At 43.4% G+C, this 22,142-nt stretch overlaps 1 protein-coding gene across 7 annotated transcripts in view; it reads left to right on the forward strand.

The window, feature by feature from the left end:
* Positions 1–22,142, forward strand: part of GRB10 (growth factor receptor bound protein 10) — a 510,659-nt gene that overhangs the window by 383,306 nt on the left and 105,211 nt on the right. For 5 of the 7 annotated variants that reach the window (XM_029589722.1, XM_029589720.1, XM_029589719.1 and 2 more), the window contains one exon: positions 18,277–18,433. In XM_029589722.1, the coding sequence (XP_029445582.1) occupies positions 18,277–18,433 (157 nt within the window). Of the gene's footprint in view, positions 1–11,337; positions 11,434–17,064; positions 17,253–18,276; positions 18,434–22,142 lie in introns of those variants that run through there. The other 2 variants (XM_029589725.1, XM_029589724.1) reach the window with 2 other exon arrangements.

Raw genomic sequence — 22,142 nt, forward strand, 5'->3', positions numbered from 1 at the left:
ACCTCTTCACTCCCCCAATTTGAAAACTGCAGATTGTGTAATGGTTGAATAGCAAGTCAGCACAACAGAGCACCTCCACAAGCTGTTTGGAGGTTTTTGTACAAGATTTTGCAGGTTAACTAAAGCAATACGGACATGCTGCCTTATATACAGAACCCAAGGAGCAGAGTAAAATAGACAAGAAATTTCATCAAGACTTCTCGCATGCGTGTCCTACTCCTACCAGGCAAAATTTGTGAAAGATTTTATAGCACAGAATTCTAATAGCTATGGAGAGAACTGGCAACTTTGTAGGCCTTGCTATCTTTTAAAGAACCAATCAAAAAAACATAAAGGCAAGAACTGAGTAACTCTCAGTCCTGAGGGAGTGCTGATAGCAGAAACTGTGTCTGCTGGTGAGTGAACAGGGCTTGAGGGATTTGGTTTGCTTGGGAACGTGTGTTTAAAGCTTGCAGTAGACATAGAGGGTTAACTTTTATTTTCTATATCTATAAAATGTTAAGAATAGAGGGGTTAGTTATTTTCTCAAGAGCTTGCAAAAGTAAATGTTTTCTGTCAGAAGGCATAAGAGTTGTTTCCTGGAGAAGTAATAAGTGGTAGTTGATTTTCCTCTATCACATAGCTTTATATGTAGAACGTTCCCAAATAGAAGATTAGGAGGGACGTTTTTTTACCAATAAATCAATTAGGGATTTATATTGACAAGTGAGTAACACCCGCATTAGCAATTAATTATAGTCCGATAGCACGTCATTTACAAACAAATCACAGTAAAATTGTCCCTTAAGTCTATTGGAGTATTTTAAATTGGATTGAGTCCTTAGACAACTGAAAACTCAAATATGAAATTGTAGACCTGTTATTAGTAATCAGTGGCAGATCATTAAAAACAAGTACAATACCTGAAGACTAAGGGTTAGCCAGTGTAATGCCAGTTTTTAAAAAGGGCTCAAAGGAATGATCCGGAAAACTATAGGCTGGTGAGCCTGATGTCAGTGCCGAGCAAAATGGTAGCTAATCTGGAAAAGAAAATTACTGGCCATGAGGATAGACGTGGCATTATAGGGAAGAGCCAACAAAGTTTTAACAAAGGGAAGTTTTGCTTTACCAATCTATTAGATTTTTTTTTAATGTGTTAACAAAGATAAGGGTGAGCTGATTGATGTAGTGTTGAATTTTCAGAAAACTTTTGATAAAGTCCCTCGAGATTCCTCAAGAAATTTAAAAACTACTGGGATTGGAGGCAGTGACCTATTGCAGATTAAAAAAAAAAAACAAAAAGCAGGTGACAGCGTAGGACTAAATAGCTTTTCAAATGGAGAAAGATTTAGTGGAGTGCCCCAGAAATCTGTACTGAGGCCTGTGCTGCTTAACATATTCATAAGTGATCTGGAAAAGGGAACAATGTGTGAGAGAATCAAATTTGCAAGTGACATGAAATTATTCAGTTGTTATCAACATAAACAGATTGTGAGGAATTGCACAAAGACTTTGAGATTAGCAGACTGGGCAACTGAACGGCAGATTAAATTTAATGTGAACAAGTGCTAAGTGATGCACATGTTGGAAAAATAATCCTAACCGTAGTACACAATGTTGGTTTGCATGTCAGCAGTCGCTACTCAGGGAAAGGATTTTGGCAGCGTCGTGGGCAATATGTTGAAATTCTCAGCTTAGTGTGCTGCAGTGGTCAAAAAAAAACAAAAAACAAATAGAATGTTAGGAATGATTTAAAAAGGAATAGAAACTTTATTACACCTCTTTCAATCCATGGTGCAACTGCACCTTGTGTGCAGTTCTGATCACCCTATCTTAAAGATAAGGTGGAACTAGAAAAGATACAAAGAAGGGTAACGAAAAGGATTAAATTTTTTCTCAGATGAAGAAAGGTTAAATAGGTTAGGGCTCTTCAGCTTGGAAAAGAGGCAGCTGAGAGGGATAAGATAGAGATTTATAAAATCATGAGTGGCTGGATTAGGTAAATTGGGTGCAGTTATTTACCCTTTTGAATAGTATCATGACTAGGGGACAGTCCATGAAACTGATAGATTCCAAACAATTGGAGAAGTATTTTTTTTCCTTTAGTACACAATTAAGCTATGGAATTTGTTGCCAGAGGACATGGCCAAGGCATCAGAGAAGAAATGGCGACGTTCTGGCTGATATTGTGAATTTGTCGTTTTCTTCTGGAGAATTGCCAATTTGTTTGAACCAAATTGTTTGCCCACTTGTTTGAACCTCTACTTAGGTCTCAGCAGACTCAGACATACTGTCCAATATAGGCCTATATCTTCTCTATGTGCATAGCAAATATTCTTGAATCTGTAGTGCTTTCCCAATTGACTGATTTTGTCGCGCAAAATGCAATCATCGATCTTTTTTTAGTTTGGTTTTCGAAGGCTTCAGCATAATGAAACACTACTCTTATTGAGCTTTGACACAGTACTCAGAGAGTATGTCAGCGGCATAGAATATGTACTGATGCTACTTGATATCTCTGCCACTTTCGACACCCTTGATCACAATATACTCCTGGCAAGGCTGTCATCACTGGGTATAGCGGGTTTTGTGCATAAATGGTTTACTGCATATCTAACACTTAGCACCCAACAAGTGAGACTAGGGACCTCATGCTGGACTGAAAGAATGTATTTACTGGAGTGCCACAGGGTTCTGTCCTGTCGGCAACCCTTTTTAACATATATCTTGCTCCTGTTTGTAAAATCTTCACACGTCTTGGCATAAACTATAGTGTTTACACCGATATCCAGCTTTTGTCCAATATACATCATCCTAGTCCGAGATTTTTTTAAATTGATCTCACTGTGTGGAATATGTGGAACAAGCTAATCCTGCACCTGAAAAACCCCCCAGAAATGTTTGTGCTTAGTAAGTTCCTGCCATGTGATATCCCATTATCCTTTATTTTTGATAATCGAGAGACACCAGTAAGCAAGTAAGTACGTGATCTGGGTGTAACACTAGATCCTAGTTTATCATTGTCATCTAGTGTGAAAGCTGTGAGAGGCTACATATTTTAAATTGCACATGGTCAGATGACTTCGACTGTTCCTTGATCCTAATGTATTTCAAACTATTCTTCGGGCATTAGTATTGAATGGCATAGACTTTTGGAAAGCACTGTTTATTGGCCCCCCAGCTAGGATGTTTCTAGTCGGCTTCCTCCCCATGCTCTTGTCTTTCTCTCCCTCCTTCCCTCCTGTCGTCTTCTCCTTCCCAGTGCTGCCTTCTTTCTTTATCGCCTTTTCCTCCTGAGTCCCCCGTCTCCTTTGTGCCTCTTCTGTCTCTTCCTTCCCTTTCCCCAACTGACACCCACCTTCCCTCATTCTACTGTCAGGCCTCTCCCCTTCCCCGTGACCTTCCTTCCATATACCCTCTCTGTGTCTATCTTCCTTTCCCTTCCATTTTCTCTGAGTCACCTTTCCTCACCCTGTGGCAGTCTTTCTCCACCTTTCCCCCTTCTTTTCCTGTATCTCTCGGCTGGCTCGCTGCAGCGCCTCTGTGAGTCTTGGCCCAGTACTCCAGGAGGAGGAGAGACCCAGAGGGCATTGCTGCAGAGATCTGTGGGGCCACTGGGAGCTGTGCTCTACCCCTCCGCCTCCTCTGTCCATCCCATCCAATCACAATACAGGAAAAGGAGGCAAGCGAGCGGGGGACACAGCACAGTTTTCTTCTCTTTCCTTGTAACCAGGAAGGTGTGGGAAAGAGGAGGCTTTTGCAAAAACTGGATTTTCAGTGTACGGTCAGTACTTCCGACTGGACACTGTACAGCATAGCTGAAAACCTGGCTGTCCAGTCCAAAACCGGGCATTTGGCAACCCTACTCCCAGCTCATGCTTTCCACCCATTACACTTGGGTGCAGAGGGTTACTGCATGAATTTTAACCAGCACATCACAACACAATCATATGTAACTCCCGTGCCAAAGGTCCACCTTCCCAGCTCCGGAGAGCATTTGACTAGCTGCTTCAGGGTGGGGTAGACTCAGTCTCTGGGCATGGGATAGCCTGTAACATGTGAGGCCAAACTAGATGAGAACACTTCAAACACAGTCCAGAAAATCCAACATCCACACTTGACAAATAAATGTTTGTTGTAATCTATAGAAATTAGAATAATTTTCACATTCAGACTCTGAATAGATTTAGTGGTCATCTTGAATAGATCACCAAGCTCCCAGTTCACCACCTTCCTCTTTTCCTCTTCTCTTCTCCACTGAATCCTTTGTATTCCAAAACCTTTGTTGCTCCATCTCCTTCTACTGTATGGCTGCACTTTAGGACAGTCTCTCTCTCTGCTCACTTTCAGCCCAATACAGAAAAACGCGCGGGCCGCTCTCCTGGGCACGCGATTCAGAAAAACCAAATGAGGGCCCATGGTAAAAGGAGGCGCTAGGGACACTAGCACGTCCCTAGCGCCTCCTTTTTGACAGAAGCGGTGGCTGTCAGCGGGTTTGACAGCCGACGCTCAATTTTACCGGCGTCTGATCTCGAACCCGCTGACAGCCACGGGTTCGGAAAACGGACGTCTGCATAATTGGGCGTCCGTCTTCCAACCTGCAGGCCACGGACAGATTTTTTTTTTTTTTTTTTGGGGCCTCCGACTTAATATCGCTATGATATTAAGTCGGAGGATGTACAGAAAAGCAGTTTTTTCTGCTTTTCTGTACATTTCCCCAGTGCCGGCCGAAATTAACGCCTGCCTTTGGCAGGAGTTAATTTCTGAGAGTAAAATGTGTGGCTTGGCTGCACATTTTACTTTCTCAATTGCGCGGGAGTAACTAATAGGCCCATCAACATGCATTTGCATGTTGCGAGCGCTGTTAGTTTCGGGGGGGAGGGGTCATTTTCGACGCGCTATTACCCCTTACTGTATAAGGGGTAAAAATAGCGCGTCTAACGCACGGCCAAATGCGGGCTAAGAGTGCGCTCCATTGTATCAGCCTGACAATTTCTTGCTGCACTTCAGAGCAACTTCTCATCACACAGTCTCTTCCTTTACCTGTGGGATGAGTGAGGGTCCCAGGTGGAATGTTATCCTCTGTTACAGAAGGCACCACTCTGTGCTCACTTCAGAAGCAATTCACCTTCAGACACACACAGTACTGGAGCTACGTCAGAGTACACCCCCAGTCCTTCAGGCATAGTGTCAGACCCGTGATGAAATAACCAACTGCCAGCCCCCCCCCCAAAAAAAAAAAACACAGTTCCTGAGTATAGGTCCACACACAAAGGGGGTAATTTTCAAAAGGAGTTACATGCGTAAATGTAGCTACTATTGTAGCAATTTTCAAAAGCCATTTACTCAAGTAAAGTGCACTTATGTGAGTAAATCCTATAGACAAGTCAATGGCATATATTGTAGCAATTTTCAAAAACCCACTTACTCAAGTAAAGTGAATTTACTCCAATAAACCTGGTTTTTACTCGAGTAAATGCTTTTTAAAATCAGGACCAAACCTTTTAGTACTTAGTACTCACTTGAGCTTCGGCTCACCATACAGTCTCTGCACACAGAAGCAACTGTTGAAACAGCGCACTCTTGGTCCGTTGGAGCTTAGTGTTAGTCTCGAGCCCTGCCCTGAAATACCCAGCTGCAACCACCCCAAGGTCCAGCCAGTCCCCCCCCTTCCCCCCAGCACAGTCTGTGTTCCAATTCCAAATTTTGTCTCAGTAAGAACTTGTAATCCACTATCAGTCACATATGTTCCACCTCAGAGTAATTGGAAACCACAGGTGGTGCTCTGTTTTCTCCATTGTACTCCACACTAGTCTCTCTGATTAAATCTTAGCATACGCTGGGGCCGATGCAATACGGTGCGCTGAGCTGAGCGCACTGTTAACCTGCAGTCGGACGCAGGTAGAATAGGCGCTAATCAGTCCCCTACTGCAATAAGGGGATTGGCGCATATTCAACGCACAACCAACGCGGAGTGACTCTAATAGCGATCATCATATGCAAATACATGTGAATGATGCTAAGGCATTCACTCCCGATGCAAAAAAAAAAAAAAAAAAGTGCGTCTCGGGCGCACAGTTAACTGTTATCTATGAATACCTGCCTGGTTTTCTGTACTGCCTCATTCTTAATATCGTTGTGATTTTAAGTAGGATGAAAAATAAAAGTGAAAAAAAAAAAAAATTTGACAGTCGGACCCATCACGAAAACAGACGCCGATAAACCCGGCATCGGTTTTCATGACTACCCTTCACTGCTAAGGAAAATCGATGCAGAGTCTATCGGCGTCTGTTTTCGTGACTGGCGTACGGCAGTCACGAAAACCAACTGGGTTCACGTTAGCAAGGATGCGCGAGGGTCGCGTAAGCGCCCTAGCACCTCCTTGCTAACGCGCCCCCCCCTTGGGGGTGCCTGGGGCACGTTAAGAGAGCGGGCGCTGACTGTTCAGCGCCCGCTTTCTACGCTACTTTACTGCAAACCTACAGTGGGGCCGATGCAATAATTGACACTCACATTGTGGGTGCTTGGTAGACCTGGTTGAAGCCCTGCTGTTTCACCCCTTGGTGCGAGACCCTCCTGATGTCCTGACTCCTTCCTCAGGTGACCAGTCCTGGGCCCATGCAGATCTCTTCCTTTTGTACAACTACAATTTACTCCACACTTGCCATTCACCACACACTGTACACACCTCCAATGCAGGCCTTACACATATTCTGGAAGGTTCCCTATTTTAAGTAATAGAATACATTTTTAACCTTTTTATGAAAAAACATCTTATACACACCCCTTATAGGAAGGGCTACTCACTATCTCCTCCTCCTCCTAGCCATCCTCCCTGACATAAACTTTAGATAACCTCTGTTAACCAGAACATTCTCACTTTAAGTATAGGCTGAACTTTTGAACTCCCCGTTAACCATTCACAGTAAATGCACAGCCCCAGTAAAACTGAGCTACATCACCATCTAGTGACCCCTTAGGGTGACACACATTACTCCAGCGCTGTTTTCACTGCACTTGCTGCCCGTTAACTGGAGTCTTCAATCTAAGAGGGTCATTTATCATTTTGCAAGGCCCAAATATTTACTTCATCACGGATTAGTACGCAAATTTCACATTTGCTATGCAAGTGGGAGGAGTTTGGGGAGAGAGAGAGACTGAAGAGGCCCACATATAAGTTAACTATTTATACCACTATAAGAGGAGGCAATAGTAACTTGGGGTGAGGTTTTGGGTGGGTGGGGGGGGGGGGGAGCGCAGTTTGACATGCACAGTCAGAGGTACGAAGAGCACAGTTGCCATCAGCGAAAATTTTCTGTCATTTGGAGTGATGAAATATCAAAGAGGAGTTGATTTGTACAATGTTCTTTCTACCTAGCTTAATGCACTCTACCTAGCTGCAATCAATTCTACTCTTTTATCTTTCATCACTCCAAATTTATTTGGGTGTTTTATATACTGTTGTTCCAAAATAAGATCACAACAGTTTATAAAATCTTTACTGATGGCAACTGTGCTGTTGGTACTTCTGAGGGTGCATGTCAAATTGCTCCTCAAAACCTACCCCACTCCCGCAAACCTCACCCCGAGTTACTAGTGCCCCTTCTTACAATGGTATAAATAGTTGAATTTATGCTCTCTTGCTCTCTCGCACTTTCTCTCTCTCTCTCTCTCTCTCTGTTTTTATATGTCTACTCCTCCATTACAATTCCCCTCTGCCCTCCCCCCCCCCACAATTTCCAAAACTGCTTCTCAGCTGAGATACATAAAAAAATAATAAACTGCGTATGTGCGATCCACCTGTCCCTTCCTATTCCTTTCTAACTACATCATCGTAAACTCTGTTCCTCCTGCCATCTAATGTATGGGCCCCAGGTTTTTTGGAAACACGGGGGGGGGGGGGGTGAGTATTATGAATTAAGGCTTTCAGTCTGTACCTAGTGTAATAAAGCAGCAAGTCTGCTTTATTACACTAGTTTAGTTTATGGGGAACTCCAGGCTTTTGCCACCAAGCAGCCAAGTCACACCTCACTGCCACAACTATAAATTGAGTCAGACGACAAAACCGATCATTGACCGTGCAAAGATCTATCAGAAGTAAAAATAATCTTGGCTTGTGCTCAAGCTTGCGTCCTGTAACTTCAAAGATGAAATCCCAAACCATTTGCCAAAAGTCAACCACTTTAGGGCACTCCCACCGTATATGATAAAAATGGCCTAGTTCACCACACTGTCGCTAACAGCTGTCAGAATGCCCAAAAACATTTTGGACATTTTTGACCGGCGAAAGGTACCAGGGGTATAGTAATTTATAACCATTCTTTATTATTCTTGAGGTAACAAGACTCTTCCCTGTCATTTGGTAGCACAGGTCCCAGTCAGAAAGCTCTAGTTTCACCTGCATATCCTTTTCCCATGCTAACATGTTTAGGTTTTGTAACCACCTCACCCAGCAGTACCACATAAACTTTAGAAATGGCCTTATGCACTGTAGTCGCCTTGGAGCAGTACACGCCAAACTGTGATTTGGTTCTACGTAAGGCTGATAGAACCCTCTGGGAGTGAGCAAAGGAGGACAATTGCAGAAAAACAAATCTATCCCTCTCTGGGTATAATTGAGAGAGCGCTTCAGATGAGTAAACAGAACTCCCATCACAAACCTGTTCCAGCCTGACAATCCCCCACGTGCCTCCAAAAATTAATAACTGACTTTTCCAGACCTGGGGGAACAAGCTGTTGAATAAAAAGGATGAGCAGGACCAAAATGAGTGATTCCCTACTAATTGTTTCTCATACCACTCCCAAACGGGAAGTGTGAGCTGTGTAAAAGAAGCCTGCCGCAATAGTGCTCAAGTACTATCATAGGACCAAACGAAATGTTCCAAAGAGGGTAACCCAACAAAATCCTGCTCTATCATAGTCCACAATTTGCGGGTGGGCAAATTATGCCATTCAAATATAGCTTGCAGCTGAGATGCGGTATAGTAAAGCGCGAGGTTGGGAACCCCCAAGCACCCCTGATGTGTGGTCCGATATAGCTCAGCCCTCGCCACCCTAGGTGGCCCACTCTTCCAAATAAATCTGAAAAGTTTCTGCTGCCAGCTCTTAAGAAGTCCAGGTGGTATGGCTATCGGGAGAGTCTGGAAAAAGCAGAATCTAGGGAGAATATTCATCTTAATAGCATGAACCCTACCTAACCAAGAGAGCTGTAGTCTATCACATTTGTCCAGGTCAGCAAGAATACACTTCCACAGGGGACCATAATTGAGGACAGATAAATTCCTAGGGTCAACACCTAGTCTCACCCCCTAAATATTTAACACTCCCATCCACTTTATTTAAAGGTTAGGGTACTCTTAAGATTACATCTGATGTCATCCCCTAACGTCAGGTTTCAAAATTTCAGATTTGACCTTGTCCACTTTAAAGCCTGAACCCATCCCATATTTCCTCATTTCATCCAGCAGAACATGGAGCGATACCTCAGGGCTAGAGATTGTAAATAACAAACCATCTGCAAATAAGGACATCTTATAGGAATGTGCCCCAATAGGAACACAAGCAATTTTATCAAGGGTCCTGATCCGGGAGGCAAAAGGATCCAGCGAGACGGCAAACAATGGAGAGAGTGGGCACCCTGCTTGGTACCTCATTCCACTAAAAAAAAAAAAAAAAAAGTCAGAGTGCCCTCCATTAACCCATATGCTCGTTTTGGGGAGATGATAATGCGCCTTAACCCAGGTCAAAAAATAAGACCCTAAACCCAGCTAATGGAGAACTTGAAACATATATAACCAATGCACTCTATTGAACGCTTTCTTAGTGTCTACTGCCAACAGTACAGCAGGGATGTGTTGTCTCCGGACCCACTACATTGTTAACCCTACGAATGTTATCAGCTCCTAATCTACTGGGGACAAAACCAGATTGATCCCCATGAATAAGCAGAGGTGCTGCCAGGTCCAGCCTATGCACTAACACCTTAGCGAGGATTTTTAAGTCTGTTTTTTCAAAGAGATGGGTCTATAAGATCCAAGATCTACATAACGTGGGATCCCATCCCCCCTTAGCAATGACAGTGATCCTGGCTACATTCGAACCCTGTGGTAATTGACCACCTTCATGCAAGAAATTGGTCACACCCCTCACGGCCATGTTTAATGTGTGTTTACAGGATTTATAGAACTGGGCCATGTATCCATCAAGTCCTGAGGCCTTCCCTACCTTCAGCTCTGATATCACTTTTAAAACCTCCTCTTCCCAAATCATAGCATTCAAATGGGCCCTAGCCTCCTCGGGCAGACAGGGTAGAGATAAATCATTAAGATAAACCACTATGTCCTCTTCTTTAATAGTGGTCTCTGACAAATAGAGTTCAGCATAAAATTGGGCAAATCTATTAGAGATTTGTGTGCTGTCAAAAATAAGTCCCCTCCTATTCTTTATTTTAAGAATCTGATTAAGCAATTGTTGCTCCTTTAGAGGTCTAGCCAATGATTGGCTGGACTTATTGCCAAATTTGAAGAATTTCTGCTTAGTCTGTTCCAAATTATAGGCTATCTCAGCGACGTTTAAAGCTTTTAATTCTTGGCAAGCATTGTCACTACACCTCTTATGCTTAATCTCCACTTTACCCAGCTGGGCCATTAGCTGAACCCTGCCTTGACCCTTCTCGCTCTGTAAAAAAGTAGACCTAGAGATCAGCTTACTCCTAATCACTACCTTTAGCCCTTCCCAGACTATTGCAGGACTAACATCCTCCATCTCATTGAAATTTAAATAGCCCATTATGGCATCAAGAAGTTCGGTAGTGAAGGATTTATCTGCGACCAAGTATTCATCGAGCCGCCAAAACTTCCTTCTAGACAACTCTCTACCCACCCACAGGCCTAAGCACACCGGAGTATGATCAGACCAGGTTATCTTGCCAATAGTTGTCTGTTTGATCTTTCCCACTAGCTCTTTATACAATAAAAAAAAGTCTATTCTGGAGTAGGACTTGTGAAGTTTGGAATAAAAGGTGTGGACCCTCATTGTGGGATTATGTAATCACCACGCATCTACCAAACCCCAGACAGCCATTAATTCCTTTAACTTCTGTCTCTACGATCTAATATTATCATGCCCCCCTCCAGAGTTATCTAGATAGGGATACTGCGCCCATTATGGTGTACTCTTCTGCCCAGCTAGACAATGTGGTGGATAGCGCATCTAACTAGGAGTCCTGACAGTATTAGGGGCGTAAACAATCAGTGTAAATAATTCCCTATGTATTAAAACTTTCAGGAACAAATATCTCCACAACCTATCCCGAAGCACAGCTTTCACGTCTACAAGTAAATTGTGTGCAAACAAGATACCCACCCCACCATACCTGTTCTCCTTAGAGGCAGCAGAAAAATACTGTTGAGGACGTTTTCTACAAGACATGAGGGCACAATGCCGTACCTTAAGGTGAGTTTCCTGAAAAAAAAAAAATTATATCGGCCTGTAAAGCTTCTGCTTCCTTAAACAGCAGTTTCCTTTTCCTCCCTGAATTCAGGCCCTTCGAATTGATTGAGACTATATTGATCACCCCCCATAGTGCCCACTGAAATTCAAGAGCACCTCAGCACATTATCTCACACAGCATGCAAAAGAAGAAAAGTCAGCAGCCACGATAACCAAAGAATATCCATCGCCCCAAGTAATCCGAACCCCCAATTGGGTAGATACTTCTCTGTGGAGGAATGACCTCATTCAAGTATAGTAGCTCTTCCCCCATCACAAAACGTTAAATCTTTGCAAGAACACAAATGCAAGCCCCACACATTCAGAAGGTCACAACAAGAAAGAACTGTAAGGGCAATCCTCTCTGAGAAAAGGTGAGCAAATAAAGTGGTGAAAAGCAGAAGTCCCAAAGCTGATTCCTCACCCACTCGCCAATCCTCCGCAGTCTGCGTCCGGAACCTGGTACACTCTGCCAGCGGGCCTGGCCCTCCCTCTGCTTAGCCTGAATGGATGGCCAGGCAACCAATGGGTCTTGAGTCGCACTAAAGTCCATCTCCTGCAAAAATGCTCGAGCTGCTGCTACAATCTTGACCTTAGTGGACTTGCCTTGAACAAAAAAATTGCAAGCCAAAGGGAAATAGCCAGCGATATTAAATATTGCTTTCTGCATGGTAGTGAGAATACCACAAAACTCCCTCTCCTTTCTGATAGTGATAGCGGATAGGTCTTGAAACGTCTCTACTTTTTGTCCTTTCCACGGAATGTGCCCTGCTTTTCTTGCTATCTGGGCCACCATTTCCTTATTAGCAAAGCTGTGGAAGTAGGCCACAATGTCCCTCGGTAGATTACCTCTTGGGCTCCCCAAGGCCCTGTGGGCCCTTTCCAGTTTTACCTTAAGTGCCTGTGCAGCATCCTCGGCAGTCTCTAGTATGCCTGAGCAAATGCTAGCAACTGTGTGAAAGCGGTCTGCAAACTCAGGGAGTTCCTGCACCCCTCTGAAGTGGAGATTAACCCGCCAGGACCTATTTTCAAGGTCTTCAAGTTTGTCCTCCAGGTCCTGCAATGTGGCCGACATTGCGAGCCACTCCTGCTGAGACACTAGGTCCGCGACATGCTTCAACATCCTCCACGCGGTGAGACATCTGCCTGCACTTCGGCTATCAGAGCCCCAAACTCTGATCTAATGGACGCCATATTGTGCCGCAGCTCAGCGAACCAGTGGCGAAACTCGCCCCATGAAGGCAAGCTGTTGGCATCTCCTGCCCTCCGGCCCTCTTGATTTGCGGGACGTGCTCGTAGCCTCGCACTCTGACGACTCCTCTCCCTCAAGGCCCACCACACTTGGCGAAGGCGAAGTGTTTGAGGTGTGTTGGTTTTGTTTTTTTTTGCTCAGCGCTATCACGGATTATGTCTGCAGCACCAGCGAGGGAGAGAAGCCGGGATCGGGGATATTGGCGCCACTGTTGCAACAGATTGCTGGAAGCGAGGTAGGAGCTCGGGTCTCGAGCATCCATACTAGCTGGGTGATGTCACTTCCTCCTCCCTATTTCCACAATATTTAGAGCAATTTGATAAATCTAGGTCTAAGATTGTATCCCTTATCCACAGAATACTGCATGGGGATTCCGACTGCTGGAAGAACACTGTACTGAAGGTATATACAGTTGTGCTCATAAGCTTACATATCTCTGACAAAATTTGTCAGAGATGTGTAGTATTTTAATAAAACATGAGGGATCAGACAAAACAAGTCTGTTTTTAATGTGTTTCAAATTAAACTATTATGCATCACAGAATAGTGCAATCATTAAACAAACCATAGCAATAAAGTAAATAGAAAATTGCTGTCTTGATGTCTCATGAACATTTTTAATGCTGTTTCTTCAGTTAAAGTTATTAAGTTACAATTTTGGACACTTTAATGAGAGGAAATTAATCATGAAATCTCCCAAAAACGCAGCACAAAAATATGGTTTTTGGAGTGTGATGCACAATGACAGAAACACAGATGTAGCAAATTATGTAGGATTCTAGCATTTATTTTTTTCTCTCCTAACTCTTTTTTTTTTTTTCCATAAAGCTTTGAGCACTGCCTTCTGTGTGTCTTTCTTTTAAGATGGGAACTACCTATTAGCTTTTTTTAAGGCTTAAACCTTAAATCTAGCTTAGACCTCATGTTGGGGAGTTAAAGAGGGTGCTGACATGAATGGGTAAAGACAGCTACAGAACTCATGGACTGGTGTCTGAAGTGACACACATCTATTTGATCCAGGGTGGCACTGACAAGGAGTGACGGCTTCTTAAGGCCAATTTCCAAGGCAAGACTTCAGAGATGATGTTGAGTGTGAACCTGGAAAGTTTCCAATGGAGACCTTTTCACAAGTAGCCAGTCACAACGTGAATCTGTGTCTTTGGAACCATTTTGGTTGCTTGTGGGTAAATTGTGGTCTGAATTTTTTTTTTTCGTGGTCCTGTCCTTGTACTCTGATTGCGTCTGCATTTAGTGTTGTTATGGGCTGGCATTCTCCCATCTATTCAAACAAAACCTGCCGGAACATTCAGTTTTAGCAAATGTCAAGGTGACCTTCATTCTTTTCCATAGGGAGTTGTAATCCTTGAATTCTTGCACGTGTGGACAGATATAGTGTGAAGTCTTGGGTAAGCTTGAGTGTATAGTAGAACAGTGCAAACTACAAACCAGGGAAGAGGTTTGTAGAGGAGAGGATGATGCATAGGTTTGAGGCAAAAAATGCTTGGTATGGTTGACTGCAGTATCCACAAAAAGAAAAAACATTAGTAACATACGGGCCGATACAGTAAAAACTCTCCTGTGCGCGCGATTCAGTATCTTAATTTATTTAAATTAGGCCCAGCGGTAAAAAGAGGTGCTAGGGACACTAGCGCGTCCCTAGTGCCTCTTTTTTGACGGAAGCGGCTGTCAGCGGGTTTGACAGCTGACGCTCAATTTTGCTGGCGTCTGTTCTCGAGCCCGCTGACAGCCACGGGCTCGGAAACTGGACGCCGGCAAAATTGAGCGTCCGGTTTTCGACCCGACAGCCACGGGCCCATTTTAAACTTTTTTTTTTTTTTTTAATTTTTAACTTTTTTAAACTTTCGGGACCTCTGACTTAATATCGCCATGATATTACATCGGAGGGTGTACAGAAAAGCAGTTTTTACTGCTTTTCTGTGCACTTTCCCAGTGCTGGCAGAAACTAGCGCCTACCTTTGGGTAGGCGCTAGTTTCTGAAAGCAAAATGTGTGGCTTGGCTGCACATTTTGCTTACTGAATCGCGCAGGAATAACTAATAGGGCCATCAACATGCATTTGCATGTTGCGGGCGCTATTAGGTTCGGGGGGGGGGGGGGGGGGGGTTGGACGCACGTTTTGGACGCGCTATTACCCCTTACTGAATAAGGGGTAAAGCTAGTGTGTCCAAAACGCGCATCCAAATGCCGGCTAACAGTGCGCTCCGTTGGAGCACACTGTACTGTATCGGCCCGATAGTAGTGACAGCAGAAAAGGACCAAATGGTCCATCCAGTCCGCCCAGCAAGCTTAAGGTAGTAACTGCCACTCTATGCAGATTACTCCCATATTTCTCTTAAGGGTAGTAACTGTCACTGGGTGCAGTTATTCCCAAACCTTATGATAACCATAAAAATTTCAGCTAGTAAGTTTTTTTTTTTTTTACTGGGTGATGAGCCTTCTTTAAAATTCAGTGTTGCTTGATGTACTTTTCTTATGGACTTGGCCATAGAAACAGTCCTATGCTTTTTACCATATGTCTGTGTATCAGTACGCCAGTACTGTAGAAGTCGGGGCCATCTTGGTGGTTTGAATCCAATTCCCCTTTTCCCCCTGCCGTTGAAGCGGGGAGCAGTGTCGCAGTTGCATTTAAAGCATGGAGGCTTGTTGGTTAAGGTTAGTAATCTCCATGCCTCCTGCTAAGAGTAGTAACTGCCGCACCAGCAAGTTACCCTCCCTGCATGCTTTTTTCATTTCCTTTAGGACTTGGCTGTGGAAGCAGTCCTGTGCTTTTTCCCTTATGTTTGCATATCAGTATCCCAGACCATAGACGTCAGGGGCCCTCTGTCGCCTGAAACAAATTCCTCTCTTTCCCCCCTGCCCTCTGAACGGGGAGCAAAAGAAAAGTATAGGGTGGAAACTTGCTTACTCTGGCTTCACGTGAGACCTTCCTTTTGGGAATAGTCTGATTTCTGTCTGTTTTAGGAAGAAGTGTGGGGTAGGTATGGAGGTGCCAAGATAACATGAGAGAGTCTGGGATCCCTCTTCCCTTTAAATATGCAATACATAAATAAGGTACTGCCTAGATTGGGGCTGGTAGCCAGTTTCATAACGAAATCTCAAAACTGCGTGTCAAAACAAATTGTGTTTAATTCAGGCGGAATTCCTTAACATTAACACTGCAGACTTTTGGTAATTAGTAACAGTGTAATAAATTTAAGCGGGGAACTGGGCAGCTGCCTACCTAGAACTTTCACTGCATGAGAAATTTCTTTTCCTGACAGTAATTTGGACATTTTGAATGTGCTTATTACAGTAAAATAGGCTCGTTTGGCCAACAGCAAAGAGAAGAAACAAGAGAAATGCTGCCAGGCTTCTCTAGTAGGATTTGCATGGTGAGCTGGAAGCTGGGCAGAGCTTCTGATGCTGTACAGAATGAGTGTACCTCTGTCAGCTGTAGCAAGGAGGAGGCTGGATTTATTCCCCTCCCTTCCCTCCCCCCTTCTTCCTTTTCGTCTCCTTTCTGAAGGGACTCATCCCTATGCCTGACTGATGAAGCAGTTTCCCCTGAATGCATAGGCTCGAGATATTTAGCTAAGGGGGGAAGCTCTGGCTCCTCCCCAGCTTCAGCTCAGTCAGCGCAGATGTAGGAAAGAAAGACATGGGGGGGGAGGGGAGGGGGGTTAGCGGTTTAAGTTTTAAGAATCCTGGGAATTACCTGCTGTACAGTGCGAGAGCTGGGGATGAAAGGAAAGTACTGTATGGGAGTGTGCTAGTCAAATGAGCAGGTCACACTCTCGGAGGGGTGAGGCTCAGACAGCCGAGTAAGCAGGCTTTTTGGAAGGGGCCGGGGGGAGGGGTAGGCAGCAGTAAGAGTTAGAAGTTCAAGTGCTGAAGTTGCATGCGGATGACATCAGCTGCTGCAAGGCCAGGCCATTGTGGGAGAGATCTGGCATAGACATCAGATTTCAGAGGGCTCCCATGCCCATTGGCTGTGAGATTTCTGCTTCCTTTTTTCTCTTTGAACTTTTAGATTATCCTGAGGAGAGGGGAGTTAAGGTTTTGTTTTGGGGTTTTTGCCTTTTTTGTATGTGGGTGGCCGTAAAACCATTTTTGCCTTGGGAGTATCCCCCCCCCCCCCCAATCCCCTCCCTTGCTGCGAAAATAAATTGGATGTCTGAAACTGTGTGAGCGAGTGAAATGATTGCATCACTCGGAGGAGGAGGACTAGGATTGGTCTGCCGAATGTGGTTTGATTCAGTACCTTGAAGATTGTGTGTGTGTGTGTGTGTGTGTGTGTGTGTGTGTGTGTGTGTGTGTGTAGAGTTGCCCCGAAGTGCTCTGGAAGGGTGCCCTGGGAGGCTGGCTACGTGACAGGCAGAGCGCAGTAATCCGCTGACACTCTGACGCCTGCAGATTAGCCTGCCCAGGGCTCCGGAAGAGACGGGGAACAAGCACTTTCTCTCCAGGGGCAATCTGGACTTAAAATGCCATCTTGTTCTTCTTCTGACTGCTGCTTTTTACATGCTGTTGAGGTAAGATTTTTTTTCCATATTAAATTAGCCTCGGGTCTGGTTTTGTTTGGGGTGGGTTTTTTTTTTTTAAATTATACAAATTTTGAGCAGAGAAGATATTCAAAAGTGGATTTAAAAATGGTCTTTATGATGTATGTATGTATATAAAGAGAGAACAGTTCCGCAGTAAGTGTGAAGTACTGTTTTAAACTGAAGAATGGGTTATAGGGTAGAAAGAGAAGCTGCATCAATTTCTGATGTCCTCCCCCCTCCCCCCCCCCCCCTCAAACCCTTCCCCATTATCCTTTCTGTGCAAGGTTTGGTGTACCAGACAACCCAAATGATGTGGACTGAATCAGATTACAAGAACTGGAAAGGGACTGGAAAGGACAGTTTTTTGTACTGAACCATTTTGCCTGCACTTAAAAAGGCTCCTTCACGGAACCTAAAAAAAACTTACTAGGAGAAGCGCTGAAGATTGAGCAGTTTGAACCAGTTTGTGCACACAAAAAGGATTTCTCCCCCTGCTCCCTCCCTTCCCCCCCCCCCCCATTTTAACTGAATCCCATATACCACTTCCCCCCCACCCCCACACTGCCTCAGGTTAACATTTCTGTATGCCATAACGGTAATTGTTACTTGTCACTGTTAGTCAATTATACTGTGCATTTTGTAAGGCCTACCAAAAATGTTTTAAATAGAAAGAAGGGACATAGACATAACAGGGTTCTTAAATATTCAGTCAAAATCCTTCATTGAATCACAACTATAACAACCTACCTTAAACCTCCTCAGTCATGGCCTTGCTCTCAATTTAGATTCTTTGCTGTTTTTCTTTGGGTGTCCCGTCTGTCTTGACTAGGTGGTAAGCTCTGAAAAGCAGGGGACTGCCCATTGTGTGTATCTGTGCAGTGTTGCGTGCATCTGGTTTTGTCCATGCAATATAAATCAAAATGTTAAAGTTAAGATATCTGAATCATTTAGTTTTGTGTTTTCTTGGAAAAACTGTACAGTCATTCTAAGTGTATCCTCCTTATGTTTACAGGTTGTAAAAGTCTATAGTGAAGATGGGACAAGCAAAGTGGTGGAGATTCTAGAAGATATGACAGCCAGGGACCTCTGCCAGCTGTTGGTTTACAAAAGTCATTGTGTGGATGATAACAGCTGGTCCCTAGTGGAGCATCATCCTCATCTAGGATTAGGTAGGAGAAGTGAAAGGGTGCATTTTCCAATAGCATATAGTGGTGCACCATGCAAGGTTCTATGCTGTGGGGAGAAACGTATCGGTATGCCTGGTTCATTGTATCCCATTTAAAGTTGCCCATTAACAGGCCGATACAGTACAGTGCGCTCCGGTGGAGAGCACTGTTAACCCGCGTTTGGACGTGCGTTTTCGACGCGCTAGCTTTACCCCTTATTCAGTAACGAGTAATAGCACATCGAAAATGTGCGGCCAACACCCCCCCCCCCCCCCCCCCGAAACAAATAGCGCACGCAATATGCAAATGCATGTTGATGGCCCTATTAGTTATTCTCGTGTGATTCAGAAAGTAAAATGTGCAGCCAAGCCGCACATTTTACTTTCAGAAATTAGCGCCTATCTAAGGGTAGGCGTTAATTTCTGCCGGCACCGGGGGAAGTGTACAGAAAAGCAGTAAAAACTGCTTTTCCGTACACCCTCCGACTTAATATCATGGCGATATTAAGTTAGAGGTCCCAAAAGTAGAAAATAATTTAAAAAAAAAATGTTTTTTTCAAATCAGCCCGCATCTCACGGGTTGAAAACCGGACGCTCAATTTTGCTGGTGTCTGGTTTCCGAACCTGTGCCTGTCAGCAGGTTTGAGAACAGACGCCGGCAAAATTGAGCGTCGGCAGTCAAACTCGCTGACAGCCGCCGCTCCTGTCAAAAAGAGGCGCTAGGGACGCGCTAGTGTCCCTAGCATCTCTTTTTACTGCGGGCCCTCATTTGAATACTGAATCGCGTGCACAGAAGAGTGGCCTGGGCGCGCACCGGGAGAGCGGGCGCTCTCCCACTACTTTTACTGTATCAGCCTGTAAGTCCAGTCGACCACTCTATAGAATTGCATTCCCATATATATATATATATATATATATATATATATATATATATATATATATATATACACATAACACTGAATTAAGAGACAAATTTCTTCTTCAGCTCCCAAAAAAGGTGATTATATGATGATTGAAGTATCGGTCTTTGATGTCTGATAAGTATTTTATCAACCTGAGATTGGAAATCACTAGCCAAGCATTTGCTACCACTAGATTCAACTGAATTTCCTTTGAGCAAGATTGAAAGGGGTCAGACCATGATAGAAAGAAAAAAAATGTTATGTAACTAGCACTTTTTACCTATTGTATTTTCTATTTAAATGTTAGTATTTTACAGTGTAATTAGGTAATGTGCACAGCACAACTTGAATGCTGATGGTCTGGTAAAAAGCAGAATACGGGAATTTCTTAAAGATCAAATGGCGTTCTTAGCTTTTATCAGTTTGTACCCTAATAGAGTACTGTTCTGTGTTCTCCTTTCCCATTCCATGTTGTTCCTCATCCCTTCCTTCATCAGGGATGGGATAATGACATTGTTTTACTGCCCCTTAGTAAAAGGTGAATACTTTGGGGGGGGGTTATGTTTCCCCCCTTGGCTGCCAAGAAGAAGAATTGCATGGAGCAGGAAAACATTCAGCCGATTTTGAGTACCAACTGGTTAATTACCTTATTTATTTTTTAAACTTAACTTTTTGCCACTGCAGCAGGTTTAGGTAAGACTCGTCCACATTTGTCTTTCAGCTAAAACTTTGGGGCTCTGTCTTAAAGCAATAGTGCTACCTACTCCCTAATTAAATTTTGCCTTAGTAAAGTAGGTAAGAGGATAAGCTTCAAACAAAAAAAAAAAAATTATGACCCTGTTTAATTAGGAACCAAGGAAATGGGTCTGTGGTCTCTCTTGAGGCCCCTCCTGTTTGTCCTCTGATTCTCTGCATTATCCTAACCACTAATTTGGAGATTTCAATTTTTTTTAAAATCCCAGCTGTTTCCTCCTGCTCCTTTGTCCTTCCAGTTCAGTTGGGACCTGGCACCCTGAGACTTCATTACTACCTAAGGATTTTTCCCCTATGTTATCTTCCTCCTTCCTAATATACCGTATAAGAAAGTTTGTGAATCCCCTAGGATGGGTCTGTATGTTAGCACAATTTATACTCAAAATATGATTAGATCCTTACCCATTCCCTGATAAGAGAAACATAAACATGATGTGATACTCTCACGAATGCCGGTATAGAAAAAACTAAAATAAATTAAATAAATAAAAAACCCACTGATGAAATAACCATCAAAAAAAGATTATATTTTCATTATTCTGCAAAATGTTTTAACAATACATATCACATGAAACTGTGAAGCCTATGTGCCTCCTTGAGCATTACTATCTTCAATTAAATGTTTTCTATAACTCTCATATCGCTTGTGAGGAATTTTGGCCCATTCTTCCATACAGAACTGTTTTCAGCTCTGATGTTTGAGGGTTTCCTTACATGAACAGCTCGCTTCAGGTCTTGCCACTTTCAATAGGTGTAGGTCGGGGCTTGACTTGGCCAATCCAAAACATGAAATCTCTTCCAGTCATTCTGTAGTAGATTTATGTGAATGTTTAGGGTCATCTTGCTGCATGACCCACTTTAGTTTCTGCTTCAGGACATTGTTCTCTAGAATTTTCAGATAAAAACTCAGAATGCATGGCTCCATCAGTGATGGTAAGCATCCAGATCCTGATATACCAACACAATGCATGGTAATGGGGAAGAGGTTCTTACTTTGAAAGGTAGTGTTTGGTTTTCTCCACACACATTTTGTTCTGACCAAAAAATTCAATTTTTGACTTTTGTCCAGAGAGCATCATTTCAGAAGTCTTATGGGTCATCCAGATGCTCTTTGATGAAGCTGACAGTAGTATTCTTTTTGGGGAACAGTGGTTTCTTCATAGCTATCCTCCCATGACCACCACTCCCATTCAGTTTTTTCCTGATGAACAGTCACATCAGCTGCAGCAAGAGAGGCCTGCAGATCTTTAGATGTTAATCTGTGGTTCTTTGTGACTTCATGGATGACTTTCTGGTTTGCTTTTGGGGTGATCTTTGCAGTGCCTTTTTTTTTTTTTGTAACTTTTCATTTTAAATTTCTCGGGACACAAAAGGCAAAACAGCTGTTGAAATATAGTATGTGATGTACAGCATCAACAGTAAAAAGAATTAATGATACAGCAACAATGCGTCTAGTAGGTGTCAGTATGACTATGAAGTTGAATGTTAAACAGGTTATTCCGTGTACATGATATTAATCATGCCGAACGAAGTAAGATAGTGGGATATAAGCGGTACAAAATAAATAAATGTCCAATAGCTCCCCATACCCCATCATAACTATTAAGCTTACCTTTCAAAGCAAGAGTAAAGTGCTTCAATACCGCAAGCTCGGAAACCATATTATGCCAATAAGGCCCTTGAGCGGGTGCTCTGACCAACAGGAAGATTGGTGATCTATTTAATAAGCATAATTGAGGAGAGAGAACAATTTTCATACCCCCAATAGTTTCCATAATCTTAAGTATCTCCAGCCCAGACTTTTCTATCTCTGCACAGCTCCATCCCACATGCAGCTAAGTGCCCAGTTCACCACATTGCCTCCAATATGAGGGACTCAGGACACTAAACTTGGAGAAATAAAGGGGATATTGATAAGTTCGCTGTAGCAGTTTATACATCAGTTCCTGGTTCTCATTACAAATGGATAATTTGGAAAGAGAACACCAAATCCCTTGCTAGTCTGAAAATTGTCCAAGTTGAGATTCAAATCTCTATTCCAATGTTCAATTAGACCAA

This window comes from Rhinatrema bivittatum, chromosome 2, assembly GCF_901001135.1.
Source record: "Rhinatrema bivittatum chromosome 2, aRhiBiv1.1, whole genome shotgun sequence".
In the NCBI taxonomy this organism is placed as follows: domain Eukaryota; kingdom Metazoa; phylum Chordata; class Amphibia; order Gymnophiona; family Rhinatrematidae; genus Rhinatrema; species Rhinatrema bivittatum.